At 46.6% G+C, this 24,535-nt stretch overlaps 1 protein-coding gene across 1 annotated transcript in view; it reads right to left on the bottom strand.

Annotated features, from left to right (window-relative positions):
- Positions 1-2,344: 2,344 nt before the first annotated feature.
- The window catches only part of LOC127578985 (uncharacterized), a 60,349-nt gene continuing 38,158 nt past the window's right edge, over positions 2,345-24,535 (bottom strand). Inside the window, exons 6-12 of the mRNA XM_052031633.1 lie at positions 24,347-24,496; positions 19,037-19,142; positions 18,240-18,292; positions 14,542-14,636; positions 8,621-8,838; positions 3,310-3,441; positions 2,345-2,472 (exon numbers count right to left, since the gene is read on the bottom strand). Of these exons, the coding sequence (XP_051887593.1) occupies positions 3,321-3,441; positions 8,621-8,838; positions 14,542-14,636; positions 18,240-18,292; positions 19,037-19,142; positions 24,347-24,496 (743 nt within the window). The 3' untranslated portion in view covers positions 2,345-2,472; positions 3,310-3,320. The remainder of the gene's footprint in view (positions 2,473-3,309; positions 3,442-8,620; positions 8,839-14,541; positions 14,637-18,239; positions 18,293-19,036; positions 19,143-24,346; positions 24,497-24,535) is intronic.

Here is a 24,535-nt window from a genome sequence, read left to right as displayed (position 1 = left end):
TATTCATTGACAGAGGTTCCACTGCCTGTTGGGCTAGGGGATTCCAAAGATTCATCACCTTAAATGGCCAACAGCTTATCCTGAGGCCACACCATCTACGTCTCGTGTCCTTGGCGTGAATGAACCAGCACTTAGCGCTGATGCTCCAAATTCTCCAATGTTTGGAGGATAAAGTCAACCTGCCATAAAACTTTCATTTAATATTAAAAAATCGGTGCCAGTTTACACCAGTTCTTAATGGCACCCTGATGTAACATGTGGTCAACATCTATCATTGAGAAAGCTAATGCAAATATTTAAAAATGGCAATCAAGGAAATATGCAAAACATTATAAATAACTCAATTGGATCCAAACTGGAGTACATAGTTTTGCATCCAATTCCAGGAAGGATATAGAGGAACTGCCGCAGAGGATGGAACTATGGTTGAGAAACAATTTTCACTGAGAAAATGGGTCTGTGGCAAAGTGCAGTGAAGACTGAACAAAGTCCCCTCTGCAGTTGAAAGAGCAAAACTATTTCCAAAGGCAGGAAGGCTGATACCATACAGAGAGGTTGGAGATCACTGCTGAAGAATCCAGAAGAGGATTAAGGCAGTGAGAGGCTCCATTCTGGAATGCAATGACAAACTATGGTGCAAGCTGATTCAATAATAAGTTTCCACAGGGAACTAGAATGGAAGAATGAGTTGCCAGAGTCAGGGGAAAGAGATGTGTCTGATTTTTCTGAAATGCCGGGTGCAGACAATCACTGTAACAAAGTGTTTTGAAATTCTGAATTGTAAGTGGCCCTTGGTAATTATTTCTGAAGTCTCCTGGTGGATTTCAAAGCAATTTTACACATCTTATCTTATCAAATTCTCCCAGGACATTGACAGTATGGGTTAGATACTGAGTAAAGCACCCTCTTCACTGTCCGATCACAACACCCCCCAGGCCAGGGATAGCACAGGTTTGTTATACAGTAAAGTCATCCTCGCTTCCATGAACTCCATCTACACTGTCCCTCACAAGAGCATGGGTTAGACACAGGGTGAGCTCCTCTGCATCGTCCCATCACACACTCCTGGGGTCAGACACAGAGTGAAGCTCCTCTACACTGTCCCATCACACACTCCCAGGGTCAGACACAGGGTGAAGCTCCTCTACACCATCCCATCACACACTCCTGGGGTCAGACACAGAGTGAAGCTCCCTCTACATCGTACCATCACACACTCCCAGGGTCAGACACAGGGTTGAAGCTCCATCTACATCGTCCCATCACACACATCCCAGGGTCAGACACAGGGTGAAGCTCCCTCTACACCGTCACCATCACACACTCCTGGGTCAGACCACAGAGTGAAGCTCCCTCTACACCAGTCCCATCACACAGCTCCCAGGGCAGGGACAGCATGGATTAGATAGGTAGACAGTAAGCCTCCTCTACAATGTCCACTCACAGCTTCAAAGAAAAAACGATGGGTTTAAGGTGATCACTAAGGCAGTTAAAAAAAAGTTAACACAGGCCCAGCTACCTTATTAAGCACCTGACATACTACTACTGTTAAAGGCAGCAATGGCCTTTGCTGGTTAGCTTCTGTTTATAGAAACAAGACCTACTGACCAGTGCTTTGAGGTGGGATTCTCAGGAATGATAGAAGGACAGGCCTCCAGATGCGGACAGTGAAAAGCCAGGGGTCTAACACAGATTGGCTGCACCAGGATTTCATGCGGGATTAGGGAGGGAGGGAGAGAACCATGGGAGCTTTGAGACTGGGAATACCACACTAGAGTAATACAGCACAGGAACAGGCCCTTCAGCCCAGCTCGACCAAGACACCCAGCTGAGCTAGTCCATTTGCCTGCATTTGGCCCATATCCCTCTATACCCTTCCTATCCACGTCCCCGTGTGCAAGTGTCTTTTAAATGTTGTTAACATGTACCTGCCTCAACCACTTCTCTATATACTCTCTGGGTGAAAAATTTGGCCTTCAGGTTCCTATTAAATCTCTCCCCTGTCACCTTAAACCTATGCCCTCTGGTTCTTGATTCCCCAACCCTGGGAAACCCTGTGCGCATTCACCCTATGCCCCTCATGATTTTATACACCTCTATAAGATCACCCTCCATTCTCCTACGCTCCACTGAATAGAATCCCAGCCTGCTCAACCTCTCTCCGTAACTCAGTCCCTCGAGTCCAGAAACATCCTCATGAATCTCCTCTGCACTCTTCCAGCTTGATGGGCATCTTTCCTATAACTTGGATACCTGGAGGGTTGGACCCTTCTCACCATTGCCATTGTACTTACCGATCTCCTTCAACCAGTACTGGTACCACAGATGATGTCACTACGGGGGTCCCTGACGAATCAATGTCCAGACTGAAGCACAGCTCTCGTGGGTTCATGTCCACCTCCACATGTAGGTTAACTGGGCTGCAGAAGGAAACAGCGGTGACAGAGGTTTCCTTCCCTGCTGCAACAGGCCCTGTGGTCACAAGCGAGTTTAGCAACTGACCCTTGGCTGACACTGACACACCCTCATTCTACAACACTTCCCATTTCCGGAGAGACGTGTTCTACATATCAGACAGCAAGGAGCGAGGCTGAGCAGGAGAACCCAAACAATTTTACGCCCAAAATTTTGGGGAAGATGTAATGTCCGCAGTATAGGAAATCCAGTGGCCAATTGGCACAAGGTAAGCTCACTCCTGCAAGATGGGATTGACCGGATAATCTGAGCAATGGAAAATGGGTCAGGGATGAATATTTTCCAGGTCTCCTGGAGTGATCCCCCTTTCTTCTAAATGAGGACCTAGGGAGTTTGGACATCCCAGATGTCAGTTGGGACATCGATTTAACTTGGTCCAGAGGTTGGCAGTTCTAATAGAGCAGCACACCCTCAGCACTGTCCTGAAACTACCGGCAACCTGGCCCAGGTCTATACATCTCACACTAGAGTGGCCGATACTTAACATCCCTCTGAAGTGATCGGGCAGCTCAGTGAATCCACCACAGAGGACACTGAGGACACTCTGACAGTTCAGGAAGACCACCCAACATATCTCAGGGCAGCAGAGAATAGCTGGGGTCTGTTTAGCTCACCCCCTGCGATTTGGTAAGATCAAGATTTGCAGTTCTTTTTACCCACTTCCCTTTTCCTACTCACAAAATTCCATCATTCCCAATCTTGGACATTTGGGAATGCCTAACGATTGACATAAAAAGTTGGCACTGCCAGTGAACTCACATTCCAAAATAAATGATAACCTCCCTCCTGCTGCCCTCACCCACCAATCCCAGGAGGAAGTCGGATTGAGAATACCTGGAGGTTGTTCACATGGAGCTGTGTTTTCCCGCCTGGGAAAACTGCTGCATCAGCTGGATTAAGGCCAGTTTCTGCTGGATCAGATGCAGCTCCAGCGCAGTTCCTTCACCTGAGGCTTTGGCCGGGTTCCTAAACACAGAGGAAGTGGATGGGCATCTGGGGCAACCTTCAATAGACAACGTTGAGGCACAATACCCACTGCTGCCCCAATGAGTACCCAACCAATAGCCTGGAGACTTGGCACCAAGGCACCAGGGAATTTAACTTTGTTTAATTCATTTCCTTTTGAACTACTTCAGATTGTATTTGTTTGTTGAGCCTGTCGCTGTACTTATAAGATAAAATATCTTATATCTTAAGATATCTTGGATTCAGAATTGGCTCGCCCATAGAAGACAGAGGGTGGTGGTAGATGGAGCGTATTCTGCCTGGAGGTCGGTGACCAGTGGTGTTCTGCAGGGATCTGTTCTGGAACCCTGCTCTTTGTAGTTTTATAAATGACTTGGATGAGGATGTGGAAGGTGGGGTTAGTAAGTTCGCACATGATAGGAAGGTTAGTGGTGTTGTGGATAGTGTAGAAGCTTGCTGTAGTTTACAACAGGATATTGATAGAATGCAGAGCTGGGCTGAGAAGTGGCAGATGGAGTTCAACCCGGATAAGTTCGTGTTACACTTCAGGAGATCGAATTCGAAGGTAGAATACAAGGTTAATGGCAGGACTCTTAGCAGTGTGGAGGAACAGAGGGAACTTGGGGTCCACGTCCATAGATCTCTCAAGGTTGCCATGCAGGTCGATAGGGTTATTAAGAAGGCGTATGGTTGTGCTGGCCTTCATTAGTCAGGGTACTGAGTTCAAGAGCCGCTGGGTGATGTTGCAGCTCTATAGAACTCTGGTCAGATCACACTTGGAGTATTGTGTTCAGTTTCTAGTTGCCTCATTATAGGAAAGATATGGAAGCTTTAGAGAGGGTGCAGAGGAGATTTACCAGGATGTTGCCTGGATTGGAGAGCAGGTCTTATGAGGATAGGTTGAGCGAGCTAGGGCTTTTCTCTTTGCAGAGAGAGAGCATGACAGGTGACTTGATAGAGGTGTACAGATGATAAGAGGCAGAGATCGAGTGGACAGTCAGAGACTTTTTCCAGGGCGACAATGGCTAACACGAGGGGACGTAATTTTAAGGTGATGGAGGAAGGTATAAGGGGATGTCAGGGGTAAGTTTTCGACACAGAGAGTGGTGGGTGCGTGGAACGCACTGCCGGCAGAGGTTGTGGGGGCAGATACATTAGGGACATATAAGAGACTCTTAGATAGGCACATGAATGATAGAAAAATAGGGGGCTATGTGGGAGGGAAGGGTTAGATTAGATCTTAGAGCAGGGGTAAAATGTCGGCACAACATTGGTGGGCCGAAGGGCCTGTACTGTGCTGTAGTGTTCTATGTTCTATGTTTATTAGTCACATGTACATCGAAACACACAGTGAAATGCACCTTTTCCGTTGAGTGTTCTGGGGCAGCCCGCAAGTGTCACCACGCTATTCCGGCGCCAACAAAGCATCCCCACAACTTCCTAACCCGTACGTCTTTGGAACCTGTACGTATTTATTGTTGTATTCATTATTACCATGTACACTTTTACTCTGTGAGCTTCACATGAGCAAGGGGTTTCATATGTTGTATATGACAATAAACTAATCTGAATCTTAATCTGAATTTGAAAGCAGAATTGGTTATGGTGACCATAGTATTTCTGCATTGTTTCAAAACCCATTTCTTTCACTGATGTTGGGCAGGGAAGGAGCCTCCTGTCCTTATCCAATTTGGAATATACACTGGCTTAACGCTCAGGAAGGCTTCCCGGGAACGGAAATGCTCGGAGGGACATAGTTTTAAGGTGAAAGGGGGAAAGTTTAAAGGAGGTGAGGGAAGCAAGTTTTATTTTTACACAGAGAGTGGTGGGTGCCTGGAACAGGCTGCCAGGGTGGTGGTGGAAGCAGATACGATTGTGACATTTAAAAGATATTTAGACAGACACATGAACTGTCAGGGAATGGAGGGGTATGGGCCATGTGCAGGCAGATGTGCAGTTTAAATTGGCATCATGGTTGGCACAGACATTAGAATCAGGTTTATTATCACTGACATATTATCATGGGCTGAAGGGCCTGTTGTTGTGCTGTACTGTTCTACATTCACTGCCGTCAGTCTGCCTATAGCCCTGAGCCCATAGCCGCGAGGTGATGTTGCAGCTCTACAGAACTCTGGTTAGACCACACTTGAGTATTGTGTTCAGTTCTGGTCACCTCATTATAGGGACGATGTGGAAGCTTTAGAGAGGGTGCAGAGGAGATTTACCAGGATGCTGCCTGGATTGGAGAGCATGTCTTATGAGGATAGGTTGAGTGAGCTAGGGCTTTTCTCTTTGGAGAGAGGGAGGATGAGAGGTGTCCAGAGGGTTGATGATAAGAGGCATAGATTGAGTGGACAGTCAAAGACTTTTTCCCAGGGTGACAATGGCTACACAAGGGGACATAATTTTAAGGTGATTGGAGGAAGATATAAGGGGGATGTCAGGGGTAAGTTTTTTACACAGAGAGTGGTGGGTGCGTGGGAACGCACTGCTGGCAGAGGTTGTGGGGGCAGATACATTAGGGATACAAGAGACTCTTAGATAGCCACATGAATGATAGAGAGATGAGGGGCTATGTGGGAGGGAAAGGTTAGATAGATCTTAGAGCAGGATAAAATGTCGGCACAAACATTGTGGATCGAAGGGCCTGTACTGTGCTGTAGTGTTCTATGTTTTACGTCATTGTTGGGTGGTCATCACAGTCCAGCCAATACCATCTGCACAGGGAGCTTCTCACTGCCTTAGTCCACATCAAGCCTCACTACCCTCTGGGGCAGAGAACTCCGGAGACTCGCTACGCTCTGAGAGAAGAAATTTCTCTCAGATTCCCTCCTGGACACCTGCGTAACGTTATTACAGCGCCAGCGACCCAGGTTCAATTCCGGCCATGGTCTGTAAGGAGTTTGTACATCCTCCCCGTGTCTGTGTGGGTTTCCTCCGGGATCTCTGGTTTCCTCCCACATTCCAAAGACGTACGGGTTAGGAAGTTGTGGGCATGCTATGTTGGCGCTGGAAGCGTGGTGACACTTGCGGGCTGCCCCCAGAACACTCAACGGAAAAGGTGCATTTCACTGTGTGTTTCGATGTACACGTGACTAATAAAGAAATCAATCAAAATAGGTTCAGGGGCTTACAAGAATGACGTTCAACATCATCCAGGTGGTTTGGGGAATCTGTATGCAGCAGGGGGAACATGAAGCTGATGACACAGGTCTTAGATAACTGGTGAAGTCCTCAGAGGGGGGATGAGGAGCAAAGTATTTAGATGGTGAACTGTTTGATCCGGACTTCATTGCTGGAAGGGGTGGTGGAAGAAGGTTCTTTGATAATTTCTATCACCAAATATCTGGAAAGGAAAATAAGTTGCACGATTAAGAGAATCAACAGGGAAGAGTGGGACTAGTTTGGGGAGTTCCTTCAAAGAAAATCAAAAAAAACCTGCAGATGCTAGAAATCTTAAATAAAATGCTGAAAACACTCAGCAGGTCAGGCAACGCTAACGTTCCTTTAGTTCTGACGAAGGGTCCTGGATCTGAAAATCTCCACAGATGCTGCCTGAGCCACTGAGTGTTTCCAGCATTATCTGTTTTCAGTTCCTTCGAAGACCACGGACAGGCTCCATGTGCTGCAAGGGTTTAATAATCAGTGTAAAAATGGACCCTTTTTGGAGCTAGTCACCTGATTCTTGACAGAAGGTTGAGACGATGTAATCAGAAGGAGTGGCATGCACTATGATGATGAAGGGACTTTGTCTGAAATCATAGAGAAATACACCGCCAAAATAGACCCTTCAGCCCAACATATCCATGCTGACCAGCAACCTCCCTGTCTGTATCAATGGTGCTAAGGTGGACAGGGTTGACAGCTTCAAGTTCCTAGGTGTAAATATCACCAACAATTTGATTGGTCTAGCCATGTGGACGATGGGGCCAAGAAGGCTCACCACACCTCTACTTCCTCAGAAGGCTAACGAAATTCAGCATGTCCCCGATGACTCTGACCAATTTTTACAGATGCACCACAGAAAGCATCCTATCTGGATGCATCACGGCTTGGGACGGCAACTGCTCTGCCCCAGACTGCAAGAAAACTGCAGAGAGTTGTGGACACAGCCCAGCACATCACGGACACCAGCCTCCCCTCCATCGACTGCATCTACACTTCTTGCTGCCTAAAAGCTGCCGACATAATCAAGGACCCTTCCCACACGGGACATTCTGTCTTCTCCCCCCTCCCGTCGGGCGGAAGATACAAAGCTTGAGAACACGTACCACCCAAGCTCAAGGACAGTTTCTATCCCACTGTTATAAGACTTGAATGGACTTCTCATACGCTAAAAGATGAACCTTGATCTCTCAATGTTAGTGTAACGCTATTACAGCGCCAGCGACCTGAGTTCAATTCCGGCCGCTGTCTGTAAGGAGTTTGTACATTCTCCCCATGTCTGCGTGGGTTTCCTCCGGGTGCTCCGGTTTCCTCCCACATTCCAAAGACGTACGGGTTAGGAAGTTGTGGGCATGCTATGTTGGCGCTGGAAGTGTGGCGACACTTGCGGGCTGCCCCCAGAACACTCTGGTATTGGTATTGGTTTATTATTGTCACTTGTACTGAGGTACAGTGAAAACTTGTCTTGCAAACTGATCGTACAGGTGAATTCATCACACAGTGCAGTTACATTGGGTTAGTACAGAGTGCATTGATGTAGTACAGGTAAAACAATAACAGTACAGAGTAAAGTGTCACAGCTACAGAGAAAGTGCAGTGCAATAACCTACGCATTTCACTGTGTTTCAATCTACATGTGACGAATAAATAAATATCTAAAAAAAATATCTAAATATCTGTCATCGTATCCCCTGCACTTTATTTGTCTGTAACTGTAACACTATATTCTGCATTCTGTTTTCCTTTTGTACTATCTTGGTGTACTTATGTATGAAATGATCTGTCTGGATGGCACGCAAACAAAAGCTTTTCACTGTATCTCGGTACACGTGACAATAATAAACCAATCGCAATTCCAGTTCCTCATCCACAGGGATCCCCTTTTCCAAACCTTTGGTCCGGAGCCTTCTATGCCTGGGTGATTCATGGGTTCAGTCCAGTGCAGGATTAGACAGAGAGGTCAAAGGGTTCATCACTTATTGCTTCTGCGCGGGCTTCACTAAGCTCGACTGACCTGTCTTCCCAACTGCAGGACCGCTGCCGTAACTCGATCTGCAAGATATTATCTTCCACCTCTTCCATCATTGCTTGGATACAGCCCAGCCGGTCTTTCATCAGCACCGGATCCACTGGTTTCCGAAGATCACACTCTTGGACTTGGCGCCCCGCTTCCCGCAGTCCGTCTTCCACCACCTGTGACAGTTCAAGCACCCTCTGATCCAGCAGAGGCATCTGAGGAGTGAACACAGCAAAGGACGTCACCACCAAGGGAGCTGTCAGCTCTGGGCAACATCTTGACCTTTGGGATGTAGTCTTCAGTGGCACAATGGTGCAGTTAGTAGAGCTGCTGGCCTCAGAGTGCCAGCGACCCGGGTTCAATCCTCTCTTTACAATATTTTTATTGAATCCATGAAAAAAATACAGAGTACATGCATCAAGAAAGAGAATAAAAACACTGCTGAATACGTTGTATTAAATTGTACTTAGATTACAATACTCTAAGTTAATAATCATATATAGTAGTTAGTTAATAAAGGAAGAAAAAATTGAAATATTTTGTTATTAAAAAAAAATCTACTCCCACTACCAAAACCCGAAGCTGTTAGATGGAAAAAAACAAGGACAAACTTTTAAAAACATAACAGTGTGTCAGCCAATATCTGCATTTTAGTCCCCAAATCAGAGATTTTGAAAATAATTCAAAAAAGGTCCCCACAGGGTTTGAAAATCTAGGTTAGGTTCAAAAACTGAACAGCAAATCTTCTCTAGATTCAAGTATGACATAACATCCCATAACCATTGAACATGCGTAGGTGGAGTAACTTCCTTCCATTTAAGCAATACAGCTCTCCTGGCTATAAGAGAAATAAAAGCCAGAATATGTAAATCAGAAGCCTTCAAATTTATATCTTTTTCTTCAATCCTGACCTCGGGTGCTGTCAGTTTGACAGTGTGGGCTCCCCCCCAGACCCCTTGGATGCTCTGGCTTCCTCCCAACTCCCAATGACGTGCAGGTTGCTGAATTAATTGTCTGCCATAAATCCCCCTGGTGTGTAGGTGAGTGGCAGAATCTGGGGGGCGGGGGGGGGGGGGTGGTGGTGGAAGAGGGGAGAGTAAAATGGGATTAGTGTAGGATTAGTGTAAATGTGTGGTTGATAGTTGGCACGGACTCGGTGGGCCGAAGGGCCTGTTTCCGTGCTGTAGCTCTGTGATTCATGACTCATCCTCAGAGCCTTGAAGCAATAACTAACTGCTAACCATCTATCAGTCTATCGAGACAGCAGCAATGTTTTACTCGATATCAGACACTCCAGACTCCAACATCTGCAGACTCTTGTGTCACAGAGTCATACAGCACGGAAACAGGCCCTTCGGCCCAACTGGTCCATGCCAACCAAGATTCCCATCTAAACCAGGCCCATTTGCCAGCGTTTGGCCCGTATCCCCCCCACACCCTTTAAAACCCCTCCCAGACTAACCTCTCACTCCCCACACCAGGCAGTGGTTAGCGTAACGCTATTACAGTGCCAGCAACCCGGGTTCAATTCTGGCCGCTGTCTGTAAGGAGTTTGTACGTTCTCCCTGTGTCTGCGTGGGTTTCCTCTGGGTGCTCCGGTTTCCTCCCGTATTCCAAAGACGTACGGGTTAGGGAGTTGTGGGCATGCTATGTTGGCACCGGAAGCGTGGCGACACCTGTGGGCTGCCGCCAGAATACTCTATGCAAAAGATGCATTTCACTGTGTGTTTCGATGTACATGTGACTAATAAAGATATCTTATCTTATCTTCAATAGCGCTCCCAGTCTAATCCCACTCTCCCCTCACCCTTTATTTCCCACCAAGCTGCAACATGACTTCCCAACTTTTATACTCAACACCCCGAACGATGAGGGCAAGTATGCCATGCACCTTCTCCATCCTATCTACTTGTGTTGCCACTTTCAGGGGGACCCCTCTGTACACCAAAATGTACATGTTTTCCCACCATCACAAAAAGCAAGTTCACTCCTCTGTTGGCATCGTCTGTTCACTGAGGACAACATTTAAAAGGCACTTGGACAGGTACATGGATAGGAAAGGTTTAGAGGGATACGGGCCAAACGCAGGCAAGTGGGCCTGGTTTAGATGGGAATCTTGGTCGGCATGGACCAGTTGGGCTGAAGGTCCTGTTTCCGTGCTGTATGACTCTGTGACACAAGAGTCTGCAGATGTTGGAGTCTGGAGCAACAAACAATCTGCTGGAGGAACTCAGTGGGTTGAGTAGCAAATGTTCAAGGAGCTCCCATTAAGCTTGGAAACGGAAAATTGTCGCTGAACCTCTCTGGGCTTTCATCCGCTGTTGAAGATAATAGCTCAGGCTGGTTCCTGACACGGGAGGGATTTGCTAATTACACGCAGCCAGAAGGTCTAGACTGTGATTAAATGCGTGGTGTATTTCCATTTCTGTCAGGCAACGGGCTTCCCATGAAATATTCTCACCTCAACAGCACCGCATTGTACAGAAGTGTTGTAGGTAACATAAACACTCGAAGATGTCGGTGCTCAGAATGTTTGCTTCAAATGCAGCCAAGTGCAAAATGCACAATGTTGCAGCACTCTTTGTAATCTAGGTTAAAACCTTCAATATTTGAGTTCTACATCTGTGCTAACAGTTCCTTTATTTACCCTGAGTGGTACAAATCATTTTGAATCATTTGATGAAACAACATAGTTAAAGTTTTAAGGTGTCAGTACAGGACTTCCTGTATTTTAAGTAAATTTGTAGATGAATCAACAGTGATAAGATTCATTGGTGTTCTGGTTGAGCTGAATGGCTTCTTTCTGTTCCTATGTAATGGGCTCAAGGAATTGAACGCCCTCCAGCTGCTCTTATTTAAGGGGCCAAGAGGATGTCCAGCTTTCTTCTACTCCTATGTAGGTCTCGAGGGTTGAATGGTATCCTTCTGTGCTACTTGAGGAACTAAATGATGCCCTCCCATTCCCATGTAACAGAGCCAGGAAACTGAAAGGCCTCCTATCTCCCATGTAATGGTGGCTGAATGGCCTCCTGTTCCTTTGCAACAAGCTCAAGTGGCAGAGTTGCCTCTTCCTGTTCCTGTGCAGAAAACCCAAGGGGCTGAGTGGCCTCTCCTCTTTTTATGTGCAAGAAGTTCCTGTTCCTGCATAAATATGAGTTCACGCAAGCCGGGAGGAGATTCCCTCCCTTCCCAGTCTCCTGATCTCCAGTCTACAAAACAGAAGCTCTCTGTTTATCGATTCATACAGCACGGAAGCAGACTCTTCAGCCCAATACATCCATGCCAACTAAGATGCCTATCTAAGCTTGTCCCATTTGCATGCATTTGGCCCATATCCCTCGAAGTATAGAACATAGAACAGCACAGCACAGGAACAGACCCTTTGGACCACAATGTTGTGCCGAACTAATTAAACTAGTAATTAATTAACTAATCCCTTCTGCCTACACAATGTCCATATCCCTCCATTCTCTGCACATTCATGTGCCTTTCTAAGAGCCTCCCGAACACCTCTACTATATCTGCCTCCACCACCACCTCTGCAGCACATTCCAGGCACCCACCACTCTCTGTGTAAAAAAAACCTGCTCTGCACATCTCCTTTGAACTTACCCCCTCTCGTTTTAAATGTATACCCTCTTGTATTAGACATTTCCACCCTGGGAAAAAGATATTGGCTGTCTACTCTGTCTGTGCCTCTCATGATCTTATGAACTTCTATCAGGTCTCCCCTCAGCCTCTGATGCTCCAGAGAAAACGACCCAGGTTTGTCCAACCTCTCCTCATAGCACATACCCTCTAATCCAGGCAGCATCCTGGTGAACCTCTTCTGTACCCTCTCCTAAGCCTCCACAACCTTTCCTACCCATGTACCTGTCCAAAGGCTCTTTAAATATTGTAATTGTACCCGCCTCTACCACTTTGACAGCTTGTTTCATATAAATACCACCTTCTGTGTTGAAAACTTGCCCCTCACAGATCCCCTTTAAATCTTTCCCCCTCACCCTAAACCTAAGGTGAGACCTGTTCCTCTGCTCCAACCCTGTAGCCAGCCCGTCAATCCATACAGTTGAGTTGTTCTCTGTGGCTGATGAGACCCTTTGTGCAATGGTATCCAAGGAGCCCAAACAAGCAGTGTGACCTTCCTTCATCACCCTCCCTCCAACACGATGCTTCACACTGTGTGGCAGGTCCAATAACTGGAGCATCACCCAGAATGGAATTCACAACCATTCCGGACATCCTGGAACCTCCAGGGATTGAGGATTCATCTTTAGGTCAATCCGGCTGTGAGAAAAGCCCACTGGCTGGCAATAAAAATAACTATGAACCAGTTTTAACACCTTGGCTCCTCTGTCAGGCAGCTGCGAATTGGGTGGCGGTACCTCTGAGAAGATTTAGAACCTGAAGGACCTAGATATACAATGGATCTCTGAAAGGGTATCACAGGTAGACAGGGTGGTGAAGAAGGCGTTTGGCACACCGGCCTTCATCAGTCAAGAGTTTGGGATGTTATATTGCGGTTGTACAGGACGTTGGTGAGGTTGCATTTGGAATATTGTGTTTAGTTTTGGTCATCTTGCTATAAGAAAGACGTCATTAAGCTGGGAAGAGCGCAGAGGAGATTTACAAGGATGTTGCCAGGACTCGAGGGACTGAGTTATGGAGAGAGGTTGTGCAGGTTGGGACTTTATTCATTGGAGTGTAGGAGAATGAGGGGTGATCTTATAGAGGTGTACAAAATCATGAAGGGCAAAGATAGAGTGAATGCACACAGTCTTTTTCCCAGGGCTGGGGAATCAAGAACTAGAGGGCATAGGTTTAAGGTGAGAGGGGAGGGACTTAAGAGGAACATGAGGGACAACATTTTCACTCAGAGGGTGGTCAGTACATGGAACGAGCTGCCAGAAGAAGTGGTTGAGGCAGGTACATTAACCACATTAAAAGACAGTTGGACAGGTACATGGATAGGAAAGGTTTAGAGGGATATGGGCCAAATGCAGGCAAATGGGACTAGCTTCGATGGGTGTCTTGGTCGGAATGGACCAGTTGGGCCGAAGGGCCTGTTTCCATGCTGTATCACTCTATGACTCTCTGCCCAACCTTCTCTGAGCTGGTGGCTGCTCTCCCACCTTTAGTCCTAGATCGCCCTCAGCCATCCAGTGATGTTACGGATTAAGTTACTATTGGTGAATGTCCCTTTAAGACATAGTACAGTAGTGTGTGTGTGTGTGTGTGTGTGTGTGTGTGTGTGTGGCGTGATTACGACAACAACAGGAGATAAGGATGTGATGACGTTTTTGGAGCATCAGTCAGAGAGAGAGAGACAGGAAGAGAGCCACCTGCCTGCTGGTCTCTGTATCGATGCATGAAAAACAATAACTGTGTCTGTCACTACAATCCACGTATGGATTCTTGGAATAATCCAGTGGAGTTCACTTTGTCGTTAACCTGTAGAAGGAAACAGGTATTTGTGTGGATGGCCATGTCTCGAGTGCCTTTCAGGGTGGCAGATACTTCAGAACAAAGGAATGGAGATCATCCGTGATTGAGGTGTCGTATGGGTGCCATCATGGAACATTTGGATTTCATAATTTCTCTCTATTCTCTCTCTACACTTCCTCTTCAGTCAACGGTGGCTTTGCAGAAGCCTTTGCTCACGTTTCACCTTATGGCTTGCTAACTGAACTTTGAGAACTATTCCCAGACTTGGGAGTTTGGGAATTTGCCAAACACACACTTCGAGTTTAGTTTTTAGGGTTAATATTTAAGATCTAACGTTTTTACTTCTAACATTCTAACATTTTTCCTTTTATTTTTCTTACTATCTTAAGTAGTTATTAATAAAATAGTTTTAACACATACATGACTCAATGTGTTTCTTTTGTTGCTGGTACGTGACAGTGAGGAAGTATTACCTGGTCCTGTTCAGGAACAGCGGGAGGCGATGGTAGCAATTTACTTGGTGTGTCCGGAGCCAATTGCTGAGGTTGGTGAGCGTATGAAATGTCCACTGCCAGGGGAAAGTACATGGAGTTACTACACACCTACAGCACTGAAAAGGTGAACATAGAACAGGGCTCCAAGTCCACAGCTCCCTGAAAGCAGCAACACAAGTAGATAGGGTGGTAAAGAAGGCGTATGGCATGCTTGCCTTCATTGGTCAGGGCATCAATATGGCACTAACATCAGCATGGGTGAGTCAGCCCAAAACAGGCCATCAGGGTTAATACAAGGTTAATGGCAGGACTTTTAGCAGTGTGGAGGAACAGAGGGATCTTGGGGTCCACATCCATAGATCCCTCAAGGTTGCTACGCAGATCGATAGGGTTGTTAAGAGGCGTATGGTGTGTTGGCCTTCATTAGTCGGGGTATTGAGTTCAAGAGCCGTGAGGTGATGGTGCAGCTCTATAGAGCTCTGGTTAGACCACACTTGGAGTATTGTGTTCATTTCTGGTTGCCTCATGATAGGAAGGATGTGGAAGCTTTAGAGAGGGTGCAGAGGAGATTTACCAGGATGTTGCCTGGATTGGAGAGCATGTCTTATGAGGATAGGTTGAGTGAGCTAGGGCTTTCCTGTTTGGAGAGAAGGAACATGAGAGGTGACTTGATAGAGGTGTACAAGATGATAAGAGGCATAGATCGAGTGGACAGTCAGAGACTTTTTCCCAGGGTGACAATGGCTAACATGAGGGACATAATTTTAAGGTGATTGGAGGAAGGTATAAGGGGGATGTCAGGGGTAAGTTTTTTTTTACACAGAGAGTGGTGGGTGTGTGGAACGCACTGCCAGCAGAGGTTGTGGGGGCAGATACATTAGGGACATTTAAGAGACTCTTAGATAGACACATGAATGATAGAGAAATGGAGGGCTATGTGGGAGGGAAGGGTTAGATAGATCTTAGAGCAGGATAAAATGTCGGCACAACATGGTGGGCCGAAGGGCCTGTTCTGTGCTATAATGTTCTATGTTACACTCCTTCCACCCATCCATGTCTCACTCTATCAGCGTTTCCTTCAATGCGCATGGTTCAATGGGCAGAATGGACTGTTGTGCTACCTTAGTTCCTCTAGCTTTCCCTTAACACCTCAATGCTATTCGTTCTGCCCATCCCTGAAGTCATACGTTCACATTCTCTGCCTAACAAGTTTCTCCTGATCTCCCTGTTGGACATGGCTTCTTGACATAGATAGGGTGATAAGGACATGAGAAACAGAAGCAGTAGGTGGCCATTCAGCCCCACAAGCCTGCTCGGCCAATTAATAAGATCATGACAGTCTATGGGGATGGATAGGGTGAATGGCCACAGTCCTTTTCCCAGGGAAAGGGAATCAAAATCTAGAGGGCATAGCTTTAAGGTGAGAGGGGAAAGATTTAGAAGAGACCTGAGGAGCAACTTCTGAGGGTGGTGAGTATATGGAACGAGCTGCCAGAGGAAGAGGTTGAGGCAGGTACATTTAGGTGGTACTTCGACAGGTACATGGATTGGAAAGGTTTAGAGTGATATGGGCCAAATGCGGGCAAATGGGACTAGCTTCGATGAGCATCTTAGTCGGTATGGATGAGTTGGGCCAAAGGACCTGTTTCCGTGCTGTATAGCTCTACGACTCTACGACCAATGTGATGCAGTAACCAATCAACTGGAGGAACTCAGTGGGTTGAGCAGCATCTGTGGAGGGAGAGGAATAGACGTTTCGGGTCGAGACCCTGCATCAGGACTGAGAGGGGACAGGGGAGATGGCCGGTATAAAGTGGAGAAGGGAAGGGTGAGACAGAGGCTGGAGATGAAACCACAGAGGGGAGGCAGTGAGGAAAGAGGGTCCCACAAAACTTCCACCAAAGAGAACATAGAACAGTACAGCACAGGAACAGGCCCTTCAGCCCACAAAGAGGAGGAAAACTTCTTCAGAGTGAGCATGCTTTGAAGAGACCGCAGTAGAGCAGTAAAATGGAGACAAAAGAGATTCGCGAGGATGTTGCTGGGACTTGAGGGACTGAGTTAAGGAGAGAGGTTGAACAGGTTGGCACTTTTTTTATTGGAGCGTAGGAGAATGAGGGGTGACCTTATAGAGGTGTATAAAATCATGAGGAGCGTAGATAGGGTGAGTGTGCACAGTCTTTTTCCTAGGGTTGGGGAACCGAGGACTAGTGGGCATAGGTTTAGGGTGAGAGGGGAGAGATTTAAAAGGTTCTGGCTTCTGCCCTCTTCCTTTCCAGTCCTGGTGAAGGGTCTCGGCCCGAAACGTCGACTGTTTATTTCCCTCCATGGATGCTGCCTGACCTGCTGAGTTCCTCCAGCACTTATTGTGTATTGCTCCAGATTCCAGCATCTGCAGAATTATTTTGTGTCTGAGATTTAAAAAGAACCTGAGGGGCAACTTTTTCACACAGAGGGTGGTCAGTACATGGAACGAGCTACCAGGGGAAGTGGTTGAGGCAGGTACATTAACAACATTTAAAAAGTACTTGGACAGGTATATGGATAGGAAAGGTTCAGAGGGATATAGGCCAAACACGGGCAAATGGGACCTGCTTAGATAGGCATCTCGGTCAGCATGGACAAGTTGGGCCGAAGGGCCTGTTTCTGTGCTGTGTGACTCTGACGCAAGAGACTGCAGACGCTGGAGTCTGGAGCAACAAGCAATCTGCTGGAGGGACTCAGTGGGTCGAGCAGCATCTGTGGAGGGTAAAGTTAATCTGATCGTGTCATCGTCTCCTCTTTCTATATGTCACTCATCACACTCAAATTAACACACAATTCATAACGCCGCATAGACCAAAACACCATCTAAACCTGTAGTGGAGACCGCTAAAGATTCATGAGTGCAGGAGGGGAATTGATAAGCAAATCAGTCTTGAATTTGAGTCTCCAAACTTTTACATATAATCTCTCCCAGTGTGAATATAGCGTAATTCAGTTTGGATGTAGTTTTGGAGTCACAGAGTATACAGCATGGAAACAGGCCCTTCTGCCCAACTCGTCAATGCCATCCAAGGTGTCTGTTCGAGCTGGTCCCATTTGCCTGCATTTGGCCGGTATTCCTCCAAATCTTTCCTATCCACATACCTGTCCAAATATCTTTGAAACATTGCAATTGCTACCACTTCCTCTGGCAGCCCGTTTAATATACCCACCACCCTCCATATGAAGGTCCCTTTTAAATCTTTCCCCCCTCACCATAAATCTATCCCCACTAGTTTTAGACTCTCCTACCCTGGGAAAAGGGCTGTGACCATCCACCTTACATGCGTCTTTCATGATTTTATAAACCTCTGTAAGGTCCCCCCTCAGTCTCCTTCGCTCCAGGGAAAACAGTCCCAGCCTGTCCAGCCTCTCCTTATAACTCAAGCCCTCCAGTCCTGGTAACATCCTTGTGAATCTTACACACAATATTCCAAGTATGGACTCACTAACGACTTGTACAGTTGTAACATGACGTCCCAATTCCTGTACTCAGTGCCCTGACCGATGAAGGCCAACTTGCCAAACACCTTCTTCGCCACCCTGTCTACCTGTGTTGCCACTTTCAGGGAACTATGCACCTGTACCCCTGGGTCTCTCAGTTCTACAACACTCTCCACGGTCTTACCATTTACTATAAAAGATATTTATACCTGGTGAGTTCTTGATCATTGATTCCACCGCTGAATCTTCGAGAATTATGTAACTGAAAAAGGATTAAATAGTTCTGAATGAAAATTACACAAAGCGAAACCAAACCAGAGTAATATTGTTTATGGGATAGATTCAGTGGTTTATTATTGTCACATGTACTGAGAAACAGTGAAAAACTTTGTTTTGCATGCCATCCATACAGATCATTCCATGCATCAGTACATCGAGGTAGTACAAAGGAAAAGCAATAACAGAATGCAAAACATAGTGTTACAGTTACAGAGAAAGTGCAGTGCAGGCAGACAATAAGGTGCAAAGGCCACGATGAGGTAGATTGGGAGATCAAGAGTTCATCTTTATTGCATAAGAGGTCTCTTCAAGAGTCTGATAACAGTGGGATAGAAGCTGTCCCTGAGCCTGGTGGTACGTGCTTTCAGGCTTTTGTACCTTCTGCCCGATGGGAGGGGGGAGAAGAGAGAAGATACAAGGGTGGGAGGAAGGGTCCTTGATTATGAAGTGTTAGGGTTAGGGATATCTACCTGGAGAGGTAACCGCCTGCAGTCCTTGGCACACGGTATCTCAGCTTCAATCCAATCCCTTGCCCTCCCCTATCCCAGCTGGGACCCATCTCTCCCGGGACCCAACTCTCACAGCATTCCCTGGGGCACGGATGTGTGTGCACCTTTGTTACACAGTTACAGGAATGGGTTGTGACGTACTGGCGGGTTGCTGAGGGAGTGGGTACGGAGGACTGGGGAAAGCCCTGGGTGAGAGAGCAGAGGTTACTATTGTCTACCTGGAGTTCGCCTGAAGCAAATGTTCTCCTGAAATCCTGTCCTCCGAGCCTGGCCTGTCCGTTGGTAACTCCACACTGGAGAACACATTGTCAATGTCGGTGCCTCCTATGTGAGAGCAGAGGGAATTAGTTTGATCTAAATAATGCCTTGACCCACACAGCCAGGCTTGTCCTCCAGGTACTGAGGTTCTTTTTCGAGAGTGTGATCGCTAGCTAATGCAGGAAATTTGTGCACATTAAAATAAGATAAAATAACCCCACAAAGAGTGAAATAAAGACAGTAACACACAGCAGGTCAGGCAGCATCTATGGAGCAAGAAACACAGGAACAAAAGGTAAAAAAAGGAGTAGGCCACTCGGCCCCTCAAGCCTCCCCGCCACTCAATATAAGAAACACACTGTGAAATGCATCTTTTGCGTAGAGTGTTCTGGGGGGCAGCCCGCAAGTGTCGCCACGCTTCGGGCGCCAACATAGAATGCCCGCAACTTCCTAACCCATATGTCTTTGGAATGTGGGAGGAAACCGGAGCACCTGGAGGAAACCCACGCAGACACGGGGAGAACGTACAAACTCCTTACAGACAGTGGCGGGAGTTGAACCCGGGTCGATGGCGCTGTAATAGCGTGATGCTAACCGCCACACTACCGTGCTCGCCCATATCATTGGCTGATCTGTGCTGATCTCAACTCCTGTTCTGTGCCAATTCCCCAAAACCTTCGATCTCCTCACAAATAATGTTTCAAGTTGGAGACTCTCTCGTCAGTTCTGACAAAGGGTCGCGGACCTGAAATGTTAACTCTGTCTCTCTCTCTGTCTCCCTCTCTCCACAGACACTGCCTGACCCGCTGAGTATTTCCAACATTCATTTATTGTAGGTTTCCAGCATCTGTGTTTCATTTTTTGCTTTTGGAAAGTTATGGCAATCCCGTTTGAGGTAGGGGAAACTTAGGGAAGGCTTTCCCACTTACAATGGGACAAGTTTGGGAAGAGGAGAATCAGTTTCTGAAATTACTGTGGGAATATGGATAAAATACTGGAAAGTGAAAAAACATCACTTGAACTGCTAATGATCTGAAATTTTTGGACTTGCTGTTGGCTAGTTGTAATGTGGCTCGAGGATGGTGTGATGGTTCCCAGACATCTATCATCAAGGATCTCCACCATCCGGGCCATGCCCTCTTCTCACTGCTACTGTCGGGCAGGAGGTACAGAAGCCTGAAGTCCCACACTATCAGGTTCAGGAACAGCTACTTTCCTGCAACTATCAGGTTATTGAACCGACCTGCACAACCCTAACCCTACCCCAGACAACCTTTTGCACTACCACGGATTTGTCTCTGATTGCACTAGTGTCTTGTTTAGCAGAATCTTCTTCTTTACTGTCTTGTACAATCTATATATAATTTATGTTCTGTGTGTTGTCTGTACCTATGTGCCTGTGATGCTGCTGCAAGCAAGTTTTCTCCTCGTACCTGTACCTCACCGTACTTGTGCACATGACAATAAACCTGACGACTTGATCAGTAATTCCCCATCCCACTCCCGCTGTGACCTCCTGGACTGTTCCAGTGCTCAACATTCATGGTATTCTTAAAGTCACAGAGACACTAAAGCACAGAAGAAGGCCTCTTGGCACACCGAGCCCACAATGGCTCCTTTGGTAACTTCAGATACTGATTCTGCACCTCCCTTACACCTCTTCCACACCAACTATCGATCCCTGTCCCACTTCCAACGTTTTTCATCTTCCAGTTTCTGGACCAGACCTGGACCATCCACCCTGAGGCAGGAGTTCAAATCCCACCATGGCATCTGGGGAATTGAAATCCAAGTAATTAAATAACCCTAGAAACTAAAAACAAAAGCTCTTCCCAGGACGGGTGACTGTAAAGTGACTGGAATGTTGTAAAAGTTCACCTGGTTCCCTCTTGTTAGGGGAGGGACTGTGTTTAAGATGAAATGCATAGATAAGGTGGACGGTAACAGTCTGTTTCCCAGGGTAGGGGAGTTCAAAACTAGGGGGAATAGGTTTAGGGTGAGAGGGGAACAATTTAAAAGGGACCTGAGGGGCAACTTTATCATGCAGAGGGTGGTGAGTATATGGAACGAGCTGCCAGAGGAAGTGGGTGAGGCAGGTATAACAGTATCATTTAAAAAGCACTTGGATAGGTGCATGGAGGGGCAGGGCTTGGAGGGATATGGGCTAAATGCAGTAAATTGGGACTAGTTGGGTGGATAGTGTGGTTGCATGGACTGGTTGGGCCGAAGGGCCTGTATCCTGGATCTGTTCTGGGACCCCTACTCTTTGTGATTTTTATAAATGACTTGGATGAGGATGTGGAAGGGTGGGTTAGTTAGTTTGCAGATGACACGAAGGTTAGTGGTGTTGTGGATAGTGCAGAAGGTTGTTGTAGGTTACAATGGGATATAGGCAGGATGCAGAGTTGGACAGATGGAGTTCAACCCAGAAAAGTGTGAAGTGATACACTTTGGAAGATCGAACTTGAAGGCAGAGTAGAAGGTTAATGACAGGATTCTTAGCAGTGTGGAGGAACAGAGGGATCTTGGGATCCAAGTCCATAGATCCTTCAAAGTTGCCGTGCAAGTTGATAGGGTGGTTAAGAAGGCATATGGTGTGTTGGCCTTCAGTAGACAGGGGACTGAGTTCAAGAGCCATGAGGTAATGTTGCAGCTCTACAGAACTCTAGTTAGACCACACTTAGAGTATTGTGTTCAGTTCTGGTTGCCTCATTATAAGAAGGATGTGGAAGCTTTAGAGAGGGTGCAGAGATTTACCAGGATGCTGCCTGGGTTAGAGAACATGTCCTATGAGGATAGGCTGAGCGAGTTAGGGCTTTTCTCTTTGGAGCAACGCAAGATGAGAGGTGACTTGATAGAGGCGTATAAGATTATGAGAGGCATAGATAGAGTGGACAGCCAGCACCTCTTTCCCAGGGCGGCAATGGCCAATATCAGAGGACATCCATCTAAAGTGAGTGGAAGAAAGTTTAGGGGAGATGTGAGAGGTAGGTTTTTTACACAGAGGGTGGTGGGTGCCTGGAACGCACTGCCGGGGGTGGCGGTGAGGATGATACAACAGGGACATTTAAAAGACTCTTAGATAGGCACATGGATGATAGAAAAATGGAGGGTTATGTGGGAGGGAAGGGTTAGATTGATCTTAGAGTAGGTTAAAAGGTTGGCACAACATCGTGGGCTGAAGGGCCTGTACTGTGCTGTACAGTTCTATGTATCCGTGCTGTATTGCTCTCTAACTCTATGACTATGAGCTCTGCCATGCTTACCCAGAGAACATGTCCTATGAGGAAAGGTTGAGCGAGCTGAGGCTTTTCTCTTTGGAGTGATGGAGGATGAGAGGCTACTGGTCTATATGTGACTCCAGATCCGGAAATATGGTGGACTCATAACTGCCAACTCAGTTCAGGAGCAATTAGGGATGGACAGATTTGTAAATGTTGACACCGCCAGTAATGGCAACATTCCATAAACAAATTAATAAAAAATACCGTCCCCTTCTTGTTTAATCTCCCCTGGGCTCCAATCTACTGTCTCTGTAGTTTCTTTGCAGATGACACAAAGATTGGTAGAGATGTGGACAGTGAAGAAAGTTGTCAAAGGATACAGCAGAATACAGATCAGTTACAGATATGGGCAAAGAAATGGCAGATGGAGTTTAATCCGGGCAAGTGTGAGGTGTTGCACTTTGAGAGGTCAAATGTAAGGGGGATGTATACATTTAATGGCAGGACCCTTAACAGCGTTGATGTACAGAGGGGTCTTGGGGTCCAAGTCCACAGCTCCCTAGAAGTGGCTGCACAGGTTGCTAGGGTGGTAAAGGAGGTGTATGGCATGCTTGTCTTCATTGGTCAGGGCACTGAGTACAAGAGTTAGTAAGACATGTTGCAGCTGTATAAAACTCTGGTTAGGTCGCAGTCGGATTATTGTGTGCAGTTCTGGTCGCCCCGTTACAGGAAGGATGTGGAGGCTTTGGAGAGGGTGCAGAAGAGGTTCACCAGCATGTTGACTGAATTAGAGCGTAATGAGCTATAAGGAGAGGTTGTCTTCTCTGGAGCATCGGAGGCTGAGGCGAGAGCTGATAGAAGTTTATAAAATTATGAAAAGCATCGATAGGGTAGACGGCCAGTCGTTTTCCCAGGGTAGAGATGTCAAATACTAGAGGACATGCACTTAAGGTGAGAGGGGGAACGTTCAAAGGAGATGCATGAGGCAAGTCTTTTTGGCGGGTGCCTGGAATGGGCTGTCAGGAGTGGTGGTGGAGGCAGATACAATAGTCGTGCTTAAGGGGCTTTTGACTATGAATGTGCAGGGAATGGAGGGATATGGATCATATGCAGACAGAAGAGATTTAGTTTAAGTCAGCATCATGTTCTGCACAGACATGGTAGGCCGAAGGGCCTGTTCCTGTGTTGTATTGGTCTATGTAGTTCTCTCCTCCTCTCCACACTTCCTTTGCACCCTACAGTTGTTTTCCCTCTCTCTTTCCTCAGGTCATTGAGCCGAAACATTAAGTCCACTTCCACAAGAGGCAAACTGGGTTTCACTTGGGATTACTGAAGGGTCTTGTCACCACTGGTATTGTGTCTGTGGGTACTCAGAAAGTGTTTGGCAAGGTGAATTGGTAAATTAAATTGGTAAATTGGTTTATTATTGTCACATGTACCGAGATACAGTGAAAAATGTTATTTTGCATACCATCCATACACATGTGCATTGAGGTAGTACAAGGGAAAACAATAACAGAATGCAGAATAAAGTGTTACAGTTACAGAGGAAGTGCAGTGCAGGCAGACAATAAGGTGCAAGGTCATAACAAGGTAGATTGTGAGGTCAAGAGTCCATCTTATCGTACTAGGAGACCATTCAATAGTCTTATAACAGTGGGACAGAAGCTGTCCTTGAGCCTGGTGGTATGTGCCATTGTGGATATAAAAAAACCAGAAAGTAGTGGTGAATCATTGTTCTTCAGACATAAGGAGATATACAGTGGTGTGCCTCAGGGGGTTGTATTACAATCAAATACTATAAAGCTGTCTCTGCAACATCCTCCTTATATGTTGGGGGATTAGGGAAACCAATATCTGTGTTCTCAATTAGAACAACAGCCCCAGCACTGACGCTCTGGTTACGTTTGTGAAAATCAAAAGAACTGCAGATGCTGGAAATCTAAAACAAAAACAGTAAATGCAGGAAATACTCAGAAGGTCAGGCTGGTGTGTTTCCTGCATTTTCTGTTGTTATTGAAGTGTGTCAAGTGTTGCTTTGCTTACCCAGAATCTCCTCAACATTCATGTCGGATGGGTTGAGCTCCTGGTACAGGGCAAACAGTAGCCTCTCCCTGTCCTCGGCTCCCTGCAGCTGCAGCTGGTCAAAGAGCTCAGAGTCGGTGTTGGCGAGCTGTCTGCCAGTGATCCCAAACTCTACAGGGAAACAAGACACATGTAGAAACCAGATCACAA

Source organism: Pristis pectinata, chromosome 1 (assembly GCF_009764475.1).
Source record: "Pristis pectinata isolate sPriPec2 chromosome 1, sPriPec2.1.pri, whole genome shotgun sequence".
NCBI lineage: Eukaryota > Metazoa > Chordata > Chondrichthyes > Rhinopristiformes > Pristidae > Pristis > Pristis pectinata.
Note: the sequence above shows the minus strand (reverse complement) of the source record. Positions and strands in the feature narration are given on the sequence as shown.